The following is a 14,461-nucleotide window of genomic DNA, read 5'->3' on the forward strand; positions in this document are numbered from 1 at the left end:
GTACGTCCTACTATTGATTAATTCCGCAAAATAAAAGCATACGAGCAGAGCAACTAACCGTCTTTACTTTGGCATTCCCCTCATGTCTCTAATGGCTCAACAAAACCACTCTTTGTGGTTATGGGGAGACACACATTACTGTACAATAAGACTGAATTGCAATTCTGTTTGTTGTACAGTCGAGTAGTCAGAAAGGACGGACAACATGAATAAGAGAAAGCTTGTGAGGCCCAATGATCAACATTTTGATGTATCCTTTGTGTGATGTTTTGTTGAATCTGTAATATCCGTTTATGAGCCTACTACAGCATTTCATGTTGCCATGTAAACAACGCCATTACTCTGGGTCCAGCTGAGGAAAAGTGTTACTTAAGCAAATGAAAACAGTGACACTTTAAGAAGATGTGTTTATCCAAGTCAAGGGCACATTTGGAGGTCTCCACTGAGTATTGTCGTTATTTTTTTTTTAGGTGGCTTTTTCGATTGAATTATCTCTTTTATTTATGAGTTTGCTCGTTATTTTTTTTTTGTTGCCTATTTGTAGAATGCACCTATTTCTTAGCATTTTGACAGCTTATGCTAGTTATTATTATTGCTAAGTTCCCTCATAACATTGAGTTATTCTCTATTTGTATGTGGTCATTTATCGTGTACACTTCCTCCAGTGCTGTGGAACAGGACTGTGGGCTCCGCCAGTGTTTGGACTGGGAGCACGTCCAGATGGTTTTAATTAAAGCAAGATTTTATTTACCTGATTAATCAGTGAAATCAGGAGATGGTGGGAGGCTGCACGCATATTTGTCAATTTGTCCCCTGAAAAAAAGAAAAGACTTCCATTTTTGCCAATGAGGATGCAACTGGATTTGCATTTTGAGCTAAATTGGTCACTTTTTCACTTGAGAGAGCTGTCTGACCTCCTGAGGCCTGGGGTGGGTTGAAGTAATGGGCACACACACATAATCACCACACACACTTGCCAAAGATGCGTGCACACACACACTTCTTCTCTCTAACACATACACACACAGACACAGTGAGTTTCTGAAGGTGTATAAAAGCTAGTTACAGAAGCTCGGTTTGTATGTGTTGGTCTGGCTGTATGATGTCTGATCGGGCCTCTCTTGATAAAAAAACGTTTATCTTGGGGTGGTAGACAGACATGGATATTATGTTCCCACGATATTTGATTGAATATTCAACCCTGGGGAAAAAAAATATGTCCATTTTGAATATGTTTTAAAACTGGGTTTTCCGTTTTTTAAAGTGGTATTTCTGGATTTTTGGCAACGATGCCCTTTATCTACTTCCCCAGAGTCAGATGAACTTGTGGACACCATGTTTATGTCTCAGTGTCCACTATGAAGGAAGTTCGAGGTAGTTGTGCAAGCTAATGCTAACTAGCGTTAACGCAATGACTGGAAGTCTATGGGTATCTGCTAGCATTGCCAAAATCCTGAAGTATCCCTTAGGCTTTAGATATGGGAGAGATGAGGGTGGATAGAGCGAGCGAGAGAGAGAGGGTTAAACATTGCGGGAGGGTTCTCAAGGAAATGAATTAGTCATTACCCATCTCATCTGGGATGTGAGGGAGCCACATTGTGGTTGGCAATATTAATTTAACATGACACTGCATTGATGGTCAATTTCAGTTTCATGTAGGCTGTTTAAGTGGAGTGGTGGTGTATTAACATGATGAGACATGGGAAGGGAGGAATACTACATCTCTCTCCTCCTGCCATGTCTCATACTCACTCACACAGCCATCTGGCCAGATCCTCTCCCTCTGCGCCTGTCTCTCGCTTCACCTCGGCTTGGGCGTGTGTCCGTGTGTCTGTGCGTGTGTATTTGTGTGTGTATTTGTATGTTTGTTTTGGGTGCGCATCATAGGGGTGTGTGTGGCGAGGCTAAATGAAGAGGCCCGATTCACCGGCGCTCATGTGCTAACGCCCCTCCCTCGTCTGTTTGCAGGCCTTGTTAGCACGCGCTTGCCTTTCAATCTTCGTTACAAGTTTAACATTCAACGCGTCGTACTTCCAGCTCGCGGCAAGTGAACCGTGTATGAACGAATTAGTAATCTACACAAAGTGCTTAATCAAATCAGCGGCTGCCCCTGAAATAAATATTGCAATGCGTCTTGGGATATTCACTGGGAGAAAGGATTGTAAAAAATGCATAGCGAGTATTTTATAGGAGGTTCCCAGACAGATTGGTTTGTCATACTGGAGAACTGCTACCCTAGTCTGTCTGCATGGGACCTGGCCCTAGTTTGTCTGCATGGGACCTGGCCCCAGTCTGTCTGCATGGGACCTGGCCCTAGTCTGTCTGCATGGGACCTGGCCCTATCTGTCTGCATGGGACCTGGCCCTAGTCTGTCTGCATGTGACCTGGCCCTAGTCTGTCTGCATGGGACCTGGCCCTAGTCTGTCTGCATGGGACCTGGACCTAGTCTGTCTGCATGGGACCTGGCCCTAGTCTGTCTGCATGGGACCTGGCCCTAGTCTGTCTGCATGGGACCTGGCCCTAGTCTGTCTGCATGGGACCTGGCCCTAGTCTGTCTGCATGGGACCTGCCCCTAGTCTGTCTGCATGGGACCTGCCCCTAGTCTGTCTGCATGGGACCTGGCCCTAGTCTGTCTGCATGGGACCTGGCCCTAGTCTGTCTGCATGGGACCTGGCCCTAGTCCGTCTGCATGCTGTCTGCATGGGACCTGGCCCTAGTCTGTCTGCATGCTGTCTGCATGGGACCTGGCCCTAGTCTGTCTGCATGGGACCTGGCCCTAGTCTGTCTGCATGGGACCTGGCCCTAGTCTGTCTGCATGCTGTCTGCATGGGACCTGGCCCTAGTCTGTGCGGCACCATCCACATGAATGGCCCTTACTTGTAGTTGCATACACATCTTGTGTATATTCTATCTACACAAAGAAATAACAATGGCTGGGGTTAAATTAATTTAGGAAAAATAGCACTGTTGTTGCAATCATGAATTGACTTATGCATAAATGTTATCACTAGTCAAACTGCAACCACATTGGACTGTTATGTTGTGCCATATTTACAATGCTACAGTACTATTCTGCAGCATGCTGCAGCGCTTGTTTGATTGAATAGGCCTTCCCCAGTAGGTGTGTTCTATTAGCCTAGGGTGTGGTGTCCCTTCTAGCCATCATGGGCGCTGATGATCCATAGCAGCCCCCTCTCTCTCTCTGCTGCTCTTAAATGACAAATGGCGGGCAGAGACTGTGCCCCTCTCTCAAACGCCAGCGCCACCCCCCCCCTCCCCATTTATTAATGACAATGATTAGAAGGAAACCTCCCTGCAAAGCCAGGCAGAGTGATTAGCGCTTTTAATGATGGAACGTGGTAGTGAGTGCACACAAAAATTGATTTACGTATTCTGCCTGACCTTTGGTATCCAATTTATGCATCCAGAAGCAAAGGAAGGAAGAGTAGGTAAGAGAGAGATGGAGAGAGTGACGAGGAACAATAGAGAGGAGATTGAAGGAGAGAAAAGCCATGTACTCACTGTAGGAGCTTGTGTTTTTTGTTTGTTTTTACAGTACCAGTCAAAAGTTTGGACACACCTACTCATTCAAAGGTTTTTCTTAATTTGTACTATTTTCTACATTGTAGAATAATAGTGAAGACATCAAAACTATGAAATAACACATATGGAATCATGTCGTAACTAAATAAATATTTTAGATTTTAGATTCTTCAAAGTAGCCACCCTTTGCCTTGATGACAGCTTTGCACACTTTTGGCATTCTCTCAACCATCTTATTCCATAGTTTTGATGTATGTCCTGGACTCAGGCCGCCTGGTTGTTTTACAGTCAATCTTGGGTAGTAAAGTAGTACAGAAGCTGTTAACAATACTACAGATTTCAACAACCTGACTAACAACAAGAATACAGCACGTCATCGTTCACAGTGTCACCATCTCTGCAATTCTGCAAAAAAAATTCTGTTAGAATGCTAGTAAAGAATGTCCCTCCCTCCTCGGCGTTATAGCTCTCCTCTACCTTCACCCCTACGTCTACAACCCCTCCTTTCTTTTTTATTATACTGTTCATAATCATTTGTGTATTTTTTCCCAATACATAAAGTAGGATAAATTGACGCCACTTATTGTTTTGCAGGATCGAAGCCGTTTAAGTGCAAAATCTGCAACTTTGCCACCGCCCAGCTGGGTGACGCCAGGAACCACGTGAAGAGACATCTGGGCATGAGAGAGTACAAGTGCCACATCTGTGGGTGAGTAGCACAGTCAGTGTGACTAGTCACTACCTTTTTAACTGGGGGATGCCCGGGTTGTGTTCGTTAAGTTCCAAACGGAAGAAAAAAGGTCCTAAACGGAAGGAAACGGCAAGGTACTATCTGAACTTAAGAAGAAACACTTGTTTTCCTGTTACGTTGCTACGGTCTTATTGGGTTTTTAAGTCATTTTTTGCCATTTAGGTCGGATCACAAGAAAAAGACACTCTTGCTCGGCAAACCATTATTTCCTCTCTTATTGTGATATGTTTCAATACAATCTGTCATATCTCACCGTAGTCAACATTAAAGCCCATAAACTCAACGTAAAAGGCTTCTGCGTCTCTTTCCTACGGCCACAGAAGCACTGCGTTTAGGCCAAGTTCAGTTCAGTCGGTGCTGTTCCCATGCTTGATCTTCCTACCATCTTACTGTGTTCAAATGGACACGTGGGAGTGTTTCTGTGTCATTTGGAAATGGACCAAATAGCAGGATCTTCAGCTTGTACCACGTTCTCTGCGGCTATGTGGTACACAGACCAGGACGTGTAGTTATTTAGTCCCCCGCGATGCTTCTGTCTAAACTGCTTGTTTCAATGTGTTCCGTTTCAGTTCGGTCGCTATGTTTTTCTCCCTCTTCTTTCTGCCACGTTCGAGTGGAATGAGCGTGTTTATTTGTCGCCGCCGTTCGCAAACGTTTTACAGAAAGGCAAACAGGTTTTGTTAAACACAGCTACCTCTAATGAGGAGAAAGGCTCATGTTTCACAAGCCCTCCAGCTAAAGCCTTATCCCCAAGTGCTATAAATGTGTTTGGGCTTTGACCAAGAGAATATACACACACAGACAGACAGACAGACAGACAGACACACAGACACACAGACAGACAGACAGACAGACAGACAGACAGACAGACAGACAGACAGAGACAGACAGACAGACAGACAGACAGACAGACAGACAGACAGACAGACAGACAGACAGACAGACAGACAGACAGACAGACAGACAGACAGACAGACAGACAGACAGACAGACAGACAGAACGCAGTTCTCCTATGTGCCTGACTGCCTTTAAACGAGTGTACTAAATACAGCTTCTGGTTTCACAAATCACTGCGGATGGAGGAGCTATCTCCCGCCTGAGCTAGACACTGGTGACAAATCGGCCCTGTGTGTGTGTGTGTGTGTGTGTGTCTGTGTGTGTGTGTCTGTGTGTGTGTGTGTGTGTGTGTGTGTGTGTGTGTGCGCGCACGCGCACGCGCGCTCACTACTGACTGATCACTGGGGCAACTTTCCTCTTGACTAAAGAGCAGCAAACAAAGAACAGACCAGAAACACCCTCATTAAGGCCAAAGTAGACATACTCTCTCTTCCTAAAGTATTCAGATTAGATAATATAGGCCTACGTATTGGTGGTTAATCTGAATGCAGAGATGTTGCTAATGGTTGTTCATGTCTCAGTTAATGCAATTTCCCTTTTTCGGGTTTGGGCTGACCTAGAAAGTGAGATTACAATGTAGGCTGGCCATTAGGCATTCTGTTACACCCACTGGGTGAGGTGATATTTTGCGAAACAAAACCCTCTTTATCTAATGAAATCGTTTCTCGTTATTACGATTTATCATCTTGATTACTATAGCTGAAGCGTTCGTTTTAAGTTCACTCGACCGACGTTTCTGGCACTACAAAATTGAAATTCATATGTTTAAGCAAAATGGGGTGGTTTTACACGCAGAGATACAATTACTGGAACGCACAAAGCCCCTCAGACCATGGCAATTTGACTGGAACATTCATCAGTAATTCTATTTCTATGGTTCTACATGGCTTCCCTGCTTTGCAAGACAAGCCAATGTAATGTTAACCAGTAGTCTGTTCATTCATTTCCCATTGCTGTCACAGAGCGAGCTCATCCTGCTCTCGTTAGAATGTTGAGGAGGAGCAGCGTTTGTTTAACTCAATCTAAATACGCGTGTGGTCCTTCTCCCTGCGCCATCGATTGGCGCTCCCCCCGGTGAACTCTGTGGCTGCGAATATTACCCGCTTTTGACACTGTGCGCTAACGATTGAGACGTCCCCAAATGGATGTGGTGCACCTCTGCTGTCCACCTCACTTTAGCTGAGCCGAGAGCCACGGAGAGCTGCTCGTCTCCGCAGAGGACTCTGGGAAGTTGTTGATAGTTAAAGATCATATTGTTGTGGCATTTAATTAACAAATGCAAATCAAGGCCAGGACAGATAGGCACCTCTGACCCAGCTGCCAATCAAACGTGAGAACGCTGTGAGAGGGCTGTTCAGAATAGGTAGGTTGTGTCGTGTGTACACCATGCCTTTACACTCTCTCTCTCTCTCTCTCTCTCTCCCCCTTCTTTTAGCTAACAGTTACTCTCTCTTCTTTTCTGTTTCGGTTCCTCTCTCTTTCGTTGTGTCTTTCTTGTCCTTCAGATTGACACGTCTCTTAGCTGATATCCTCTGCTTTTTACAACAAGTTTAAAAAAAAAAAGTTTTTATTTTGTACCCCCTTTTCTCCCCAATTTCGTGATATCCAATTGGTAGTAGTCTTGCCATCACTGGGACAAGTACGGACTCGGGAGAGGCGAAGGTCGAGAGCCATGCGTCCTTTGAAAACACGACCCTGCCAAGCCACACTGCTTCTTGACACACTGCTCGCTTAACCCGGAAGCCAGCCGCACCAATGTGTTGGAGGAAACACTGTACAGATGGCGACCAGAGTCAGCGTGCACTGCGCCTGGCCCGCCATAAGGAGTCGCTAGAGCACGGTGGGACAAGGACATCCCGGCTGGCCAAACCCTCCACTAACTCTGACGATGTTGGGCCAATTGTGCGCCGCCGCATGGGTCTCCCGATCACGGCCGGCTGAGACACAACCCGGGATCAAACTCGGGTCTGTAGTGACGCCTCAAACACTCTGATGCAGTGCTTTAGACTGCTGCGACTGTCTTTTTTGCCATTCATGAAAGTGTTATTCAATGCATTTCTATGGGCTATAGTAGTAAAGACCAAAATCTATATTTTCAATTTTTTTTTACATATATTTTTTTGATACCTAAAGACCCCCTGCCCCCCCAAAGGCTTAGACTTTTAAGAATTAAAATACTGAATCTTGCAGCAATGACATCTCCTAACTGATTGATGTAGTCCGAAGTTGGCCATAAAAACATAACCTGCAAAACCAGCAGAAAAACACAAATTGCCTCCCTAGCACATACAGTACGGCAAGATTCCTCATACTGTATTTAATTGGTAAAAAAAATCATTTTAAACACAAGGCTGTTTCTTGTCTTTGTGTGGTGTGTGTCGGTCCACAGTGGGCCATTTAATGAGCACTCCCTTTCCTTTCCTCCATCATGTGCTCTCCTCCCAAAAGGCCCTGGATTCAGCATTTCAGCATCCCTTACCCGTACCACCCCCCCCCCCCCCATAGCCCCACCGCTCTCGCCTCACCCTCCCCAAAGATGCCATGGCCAGCCAGAGCTGTTTGTACGTGTTAAATTATGCATCAGGAGTCTAAACGCTGTGAAGCATTGGTTTAATATCTGGGGGCCAAGTCGTAGGAAGTATTAACAGCATCCTGGATGGTCCTCCCATTGGACCTGGTTCTATGATATCATATCGTCCAGACGGCCACTATAGTTGGAACTACCCGTCAACTAGCTCCAGTTTAAACTTTAACGGTTTCTCTCTTCATCTCCCCCAAAAAAGTTGTCCGTCTTTTCGGTATCTGAGAGTCGTCCCCCCCCTCCCTCCGTTGACTTAGTAGCCGAGTCCGGAGTGAGTATATTTAGTCATCGTTTCATGTTGGTGTCATGTGATTTGAATAGAACAGGATAGGGCTGGCTCTTGTCAGGCTTTTGTGTCTCCCCGTCTGTGAGTGTGTCTTCTGCTGGTCCCAGAATAGCCCCATCAGTTCAGTTCCGCCCTCCCCTCCCTTCCCCAGCTCATCCTCTGTAATATGTCTTAATGCCCAGGCCTCTGTGTGTGTGTGTGTGTGTGTGTGTGTGTGTGTGTGTGTGTGAGAGAGAGTCCGGGCCTTGACAGGAGAGGAGCATCTTAGCGCTCTGCTTATCCAGAGAAAGCCGTCACTTATCTCAGCCCCTCCATTGTGTGTCCCCCGCCACCACCACTCCCACCCCTCTTCCTCCCTGACGTGATACTCTTTAATCCTCAAACAGAATCTGGTTTTAACTCAGACTATTTTTTCGGTGTTAATGGTTGGGATCCCGATGAGGAGGGTTACAACGTCACTCCCCCCTGATCTCTCCGCCGCCCCCCCAAAATAATTGTACATCATCGCTTCATAACGTGTCAGAGGGGTGTTGGTGGCGTGCAATTAAAACCGGCGAATATAATACAGGAAATTACGGCCTGTCAGGTCGGTGAACAACACAGTCGGTATTTGAGTTACACTTAATCATCATGTGCATTAGCGACTTCATCGCATTTCCACTCTGGTGTGAAGCAGTCTCTCTCTCTCACTGTTAAGGCTTTGGATTGTGTCTGAAAGTACAACACCCAGGCTATAGCTCTGTACTTATGTGAGGAGACGACATTTGAAAGCTCATTGCCTCAGTAAATGATATAGGTTCGTGTGAACGAAAAGGATCCCCCACCCATGTGCATGGGGAACGAAATGGTATGCAAAAACACTGAATTCATTATCACACAACAGATGAAAACATTTCATATTTACTCTCAACAAGCCAGACACCACGAGCCGCGTTATGTTTGCATAATTCATTTGCAACCGTCCTGAAAAAGTTCTAAATGAGCTTGTATCTTGATTGAATAGACATTTCTCCTCGCCTATACCAAACTCAGGGTTTTTTTTGTATGCTTTTTTTTTTTAGGTCATGTTGTCCTTTTTAAATGAAAAAGAATTCCCCCCTCCCCCCAATCAGAAACACACATGGCATTTATCCACATTAAAAGAAGTATCAATGTTTAGCGTTTTGCTACCCATCTTCACTATCACGTCAGTCAGCGCACGATCCTTATCGACCAAAACAAACACATTTTGCTTTGATTCGCTTAACTTTATTTAGTGCGGCATTATCCGGAAATTAAATAAGTAGCCCTAAAGGTCATACGGAAAAGAATGCAGAAAGGCTGGTCTAGAAAGGTTAAATATGTGACAGAGCTGTTTGGATGATAACGAGGAGGGGTCCGTCTGCTCGTGGAGCTCTGGCTTCTGTTTCTGACTTCACTTTTGTGCGCCGCGATCGCTCTTTATGACCGGGACAGCTTTACAGCCCGTTAGCCCGCCATAACATGATGAAGCACAACCTAATAGATTGGATGTGTTTAGTAGCCTTGGGCTGATGTTTGTAAAATTTAATGTTTTCGCAGAAAGGAACACACACACACACACACACACACTTACTAAAGCCACGACAGGGCAGTATCTTTAACAGTCATATACAATGTGCAACACAGTTGGTAAATATTTCACAGTCAGTTTGCGTTAGATTCTACAGTATATTCCACTGACCTATATGCTGGTATTAGGTATGCAGTAATTGAGGAAATATTCAATAATTTAAGGAGCATCTTTGTTCTGTGAGCTGGGATCAGTCTAGACCTGTTAATCAAAACTTAGTAATGTTACTCTTAGTAATGTGACCCCAAACCTCTTTTGCAATATCAGATGTATGCTTCAAATTATACTTTAGGTGGAAATATTTGTGAGTATGTTTTTGTATTGGCTGAATGCGTCCAACTGAGCGTCTCTTTTGCATCTAGCGTACGTACTCTCTCTTTCTGAGCTTATCCATCCTATTAGGCCTACCTTTTAGTAAGATCTTCAGACACTTAACGGTCAAGGTCGAGGTCCTGCTTGCTCTTTAGTGGCCTCGAAATGGGGGCTGAGGGGCTTTAAAATCAAAACATTCCCCTTTAATCAAACAAAAACAAACAAAAGCCAGGCTCCATAAACGGCAAGATCAGTGTTTTAGCTAAAGCAGCTAACTCAGCACATACACTCTGGAGGCCTGGTTTGCTCATCACATCAGCAAAAAAGGCTTGGATGGGCCTGTTGGAGTCAATTGGCCTTGCTACACTTTCATTACACCGTGTGGTATAATGAAAACTTACGTAGAAAGCTGCAATGGGTTATGATTATGAAAGAGATTTATGGAAGGGTTTGTCTGATCGCTGCCTTGTTTTACGGTAAGCGCAAAATGCTCCCCTCTGAAATGGCATGCTTTATTGGTTCGCTTAGACATTTTGGAAAAGTCTGTTCAAGATATCTTTTAAATATCCAGACGATCCATGATTGTCATTCTCTTCTGGCCTTCGCTCTGAGTGAAAGGGAGACTTGGCTAGTTCCCAAAGGCTCAATGCCCTTGTGAGTACGTCCCCCCCCCCCCCCCCCACCTCTTGGTGCCCGTCTGGCACACGTCATTCCCAATCACGACACACAGAGACCTCCATCTCATCAGAAGAGACGAGTGGACCTGATGTCTCGACTTAGTTTTATACACAACAAAACAGCTCCCATAGCGATGTCTGGGGTGAGAATGGTGACAAAATAGAGCGAGAGAGAGAGGAAGGAGGGAAGATGAAGAGGGTCGAGAGCGAGAGAGATGGAGAGATAGAGGGAGGAATATGAGGAGAGAGAGAGAAAGTACGTAAGATAGATATCACCCGTGCATTGCTCTCTTTGTGTGTTGGTATCAGGGGACCGCAAATGGCACACAATAACACATGCCCTTAGGCATTATGGGGATGTCTGTAAGTTGAACGAAGGTGTGTTTAATTGCAACTCCATCAATGATTTCAAATGCAGTTAATGCAAAGGAAGAACAAACATCTCTGCTGTGGCTCAGAAACACATCTCCTAGTTTAAAAAGGAAGAAATCCCTTGTTCGAGAGATAAAAGCCAAGCGGTTGATTCCATTGAGCTAATCCTGTCGTAGGTAGATGTAGGAGTTGCACACCAACCGGGGAGGAGAAGTTAATGAGTGATTAACAACAGCAATTAAAAGATGAGGGAGAGAGAGCGAGCGAGCGAGAGAGAGAGGGAGAGAGAATGGAGAGAAAAAAGTGTATAATTAAAATATCAGTCCCTCTCTTTGTCAAAAGTGCGTGTGTCATCCATTGTGCACTTATTAAAAGCCGGCAGGGGAAGGAGAGAACAGTGCTTAATTCCAGTACTCCTGAAGTGTCTGGTAATATGCCCGCGGATGGAAGCTGAGGAAGGCTGTAACTCATGTTTAAGTGTGCGGCCGTGTCATTGCAGGTTCACATTCATGCCTTTCTGTGTTGACACCCATTGGGGCAGGGGATATTTGGCAGTCAGGAGTAATTTAACTTAATTAATGGGATGCATATTTGATGGAGGAATAAAATATCCCGGCTCAGCAAAGTGGAAAAGGGGAAAGATTTAGTGGGAGTTAAAGGTGGAGGGGAGAGTCATTTGTGCATTCAGTTACCGCTGCTTGAGAGACGGAGAGACGGAGAGGGAGGGGGCGGGGGGGGGGGGGGGGGGGGGGGGGGGGGGGGGGGGGGGGGGCGAAGAGAGAGAGAGAGAGAGAGGGTGGTGGGAGTGAGGGGAAACAGGGCAAGAAGGAGATGGGTTGATAAAGATAGAGGGAGTGAGAGTCGGTAGGAGGGAGGCCAGTGGGTGAGGAGGGGAGGATGAGCGGAAGTGTGAGAGATGGGTGGCACTGTGTGGGTTGACGCAAAGCTGAGTTGAAGTGTAGAGGGGAATGGGCTGTCCCTCCATTCAGAGTGACAGCGTTTGAGTTAATTGATATCCGGAGTGAGCCCCCCCTCTCAGTACAAACAGGCACATTACGCTGGTTTGCAAACTTGTGTCGGAGCTGCCCGGCTACTGAGGGCCTTTTAAATATGCATGAGGGGGCTTTTAAAAGGGGGTTCAGTGATGCCGGAGAGCGGTTGGTCCCCCCACCATGCGCACACACACACGTGTATACACACACACACACACACACCATGGTGCCACCAGGTGAACCCGTGTCCCAGTGAAAAGCTTGTCATGCTGCTTTTAATCTCCCCTGACACTTTTTAATTGCCTTCCTGTAGGTATAGATTATTTCATGGCGAGTTCATTGTGGAGATGTTTGATACCATCCAGGAGGCATCTGGGATGCTGTTAGCTGGCTAGAGATGAGCCACCCATCCATTGACTGTCTCTTCCTCCCTTTCCTATCTCTCTCTTCTTCTCACTTTCTCCCTATGTCTTTATCTTTCACCTTCTCTCTCTCTCTTTTTTAAATTATAAAAAAATATATTTCACCTTTATTTGACAAGGTAGGCCAGTTGAGAACAAGTTCTCATTCACAACTGCAACCTGGCCAAGATAAAGCAAAGCAGTGCAACAAAGAACAACACAGAGTTACACATAAACATGTGTACAGTCAACAACACAATAGAAAAATCTATATACTGTACAGTGTGGGCAAATGGAGTGAGGAGGTAAGGCAATAAATAGGCCATAGTAGTGAAGTAATTACAATTTAGCAATTGAACACTGGAGTGATAGATGTGCAGATGATGATGTGCAAGTAGAAACACTGGTGTGCAAAAGAGCAAAAAAGTAAATAAAAACAATATGGGGATGAGGTAGGTAGTTGGATGGGCTATTTACAGATGGGCTATGTACAGCTGCAGCGATCGGTAAGCTGCTCAGATAGCTGATGCTTAAAGTTAGTGAAGGAGATATAAGTCTCCATCTTCAGCAATTTTTGCAATTCGTTCCAGTCATTGGCAGCAGATAACTGGAAGGAAAGGCGGCCAAATGAGGTGTTGGCTTTGGGAATGACCAAATCAAATCAAATCAAATCAAATTTTATTTGTCACATACACATGGTTAGCAGATGTTAATGCGAGTGTAGCGAAATGCTTGTGCTTCTAGTTCCGACAATGCAGTAATAACAAGTAATCTAACTAACAATTCCAAAACTACTGTCTTGTACACAGTGTAAGGCAGGGGTGTCAAAGTCAAATGGACGGAGGGCCAAATAAAAAAATCAGCTACAAGACGAGGGCCGGACTGTTCGAATGTTCATTGAAAAATTTTTAAATGACGCATATAGTCTAGTGAACCTAATTGAACCTACTGAAAACCTAACAAATATATTACAATATGATCAGATAAATAAAGCAATATTTTCTTATGGCTCTGTCAGTAATCTTTAATTTTCAACAGACACAAAAGACAAATTTCCTTTATATAAATATCCCCATAACATGAACATTAAATGAAAGAAACCGGTATTCAAGGCACCATCAGTAGACTATATTTTCTATTTTAGCAAAAGTGGGCTAAATTTACTTCAAAGAAAAAACAATAATAGCAATTTTCTATCATCCACTCAACTGAAATATTTTTAAAATATAATTGGATTGAAATACAAAAAAATAAAGTGCAAAAATCTATTAATCAAAAACAACACTTTGTTTAAGGAGAAGTAACATGCAGTGAAAACAAATATTAAATTTTAACTTTTAAACTTGAACTGAGTAAAAACTCTAAATATGTGATTGCACAGTAATGTTCACTTGTTTGAGGTTGAGGGTGATACTTGGTGGTGTCCCATCTTTTCCACAAGTTCATCAATGTTCGGGGTAAGGCTCTGAGCTGAAGAAATCCTCAGAATTGAGTGGAGGTGTTCAGCAGTAAGTCGACTTCTGTGTGATGTTTTGTTCAGGTTCATCAAAGAAAACAGTTGTTCACACAGGTATGTGCTGCCAAACATAGACAACGTTTGAGCAGCCTGGATGCGCAGCTGGGGCATTGTGCCGGGGAGGAAACGGGCGAACTCCGCAGCACCCACTGCCGCATATTTTGCCCTCAGTGCATCATTGCATTGGAGGTCAATCAACTCCATTTGGAGGTTTGGTGGTGAGCTTTCCACGTCAACAGCAAATGGGTTACCGAGCAGTTCCAACCTGCTTTTTTGTGCTTCAAAGTCAGCAAATCGGCGTCGAAAGTCAGCGGCAAGCATACCTATTTTATCAGCCAACTGTGTGCTCGGGAACGCACTGGTAGAGAGCTTCTCTTTCATGGTCTGGCAGCTGGGAAAGTGGCTCAAATTTTCTTTCCGCATCTGCGTCTCCCACAGAGTCAGTTTGGTTTTAAATGCCTTCACTGTACTGTACATATCAGAGATGACACGATCCCGACCCTGCAGCTGCAAGTTTATTGCATTCAGATGACTCGTAATG

At 44.8% G+C, this 14,461-nt stretch overlaps 1 protein-coding gene and 1 long non-coding RNA gene across 3 annotated transcripts in view; one reads left to right on the forward strand and one right to left on the reverse strand.

Annotated features, from left to right (window-relative positions):
- The window catches only part of LOC149984548 (uncharacterized), a 257,558-nt gene that overhangs the window by 122,428 nt on the left and 120,669 nt on the right, over positions 1-14,461 (reverse strand). The window lies entirely within an intron of this gene.
- Positions 1-14,461, forward strand: part of LOC110518266 (zinc finger protein 407) — a 203,265-nt gene that overhangs the window by 8,416 nt on the left and 180,388 nt on the right. For both annotated transcript variants that reach the window (XM_036973835.2, XM_036973836.2), the window contains exon 3: positions 4,138-4,252. In XM_036973835.2, coding sequence (XP_036829730.2) covers positions 4,138-4,252 — 115 coding nt within the window. The remainder of the gene's footprint in view (positions 1-4,137; positions 4,253-14,461) is intronic.

The sequence above is a fragment of the Oncorhynchus mykiss genome, chromosome 3, assembly GCF_057628025.1.
Source record: "Oncorhynchus mykiss isolate SJ-2025 chromosome 3, ASM5762802v1, whole genome shotgun sequence".
Taxonomy (NCBI): Eukaryota; Metazoa; Chordata; class Actinopteri; order Salmoniformes; family Salmonidae; genus Oncorhynchus; species Oncorhynchus mykiss.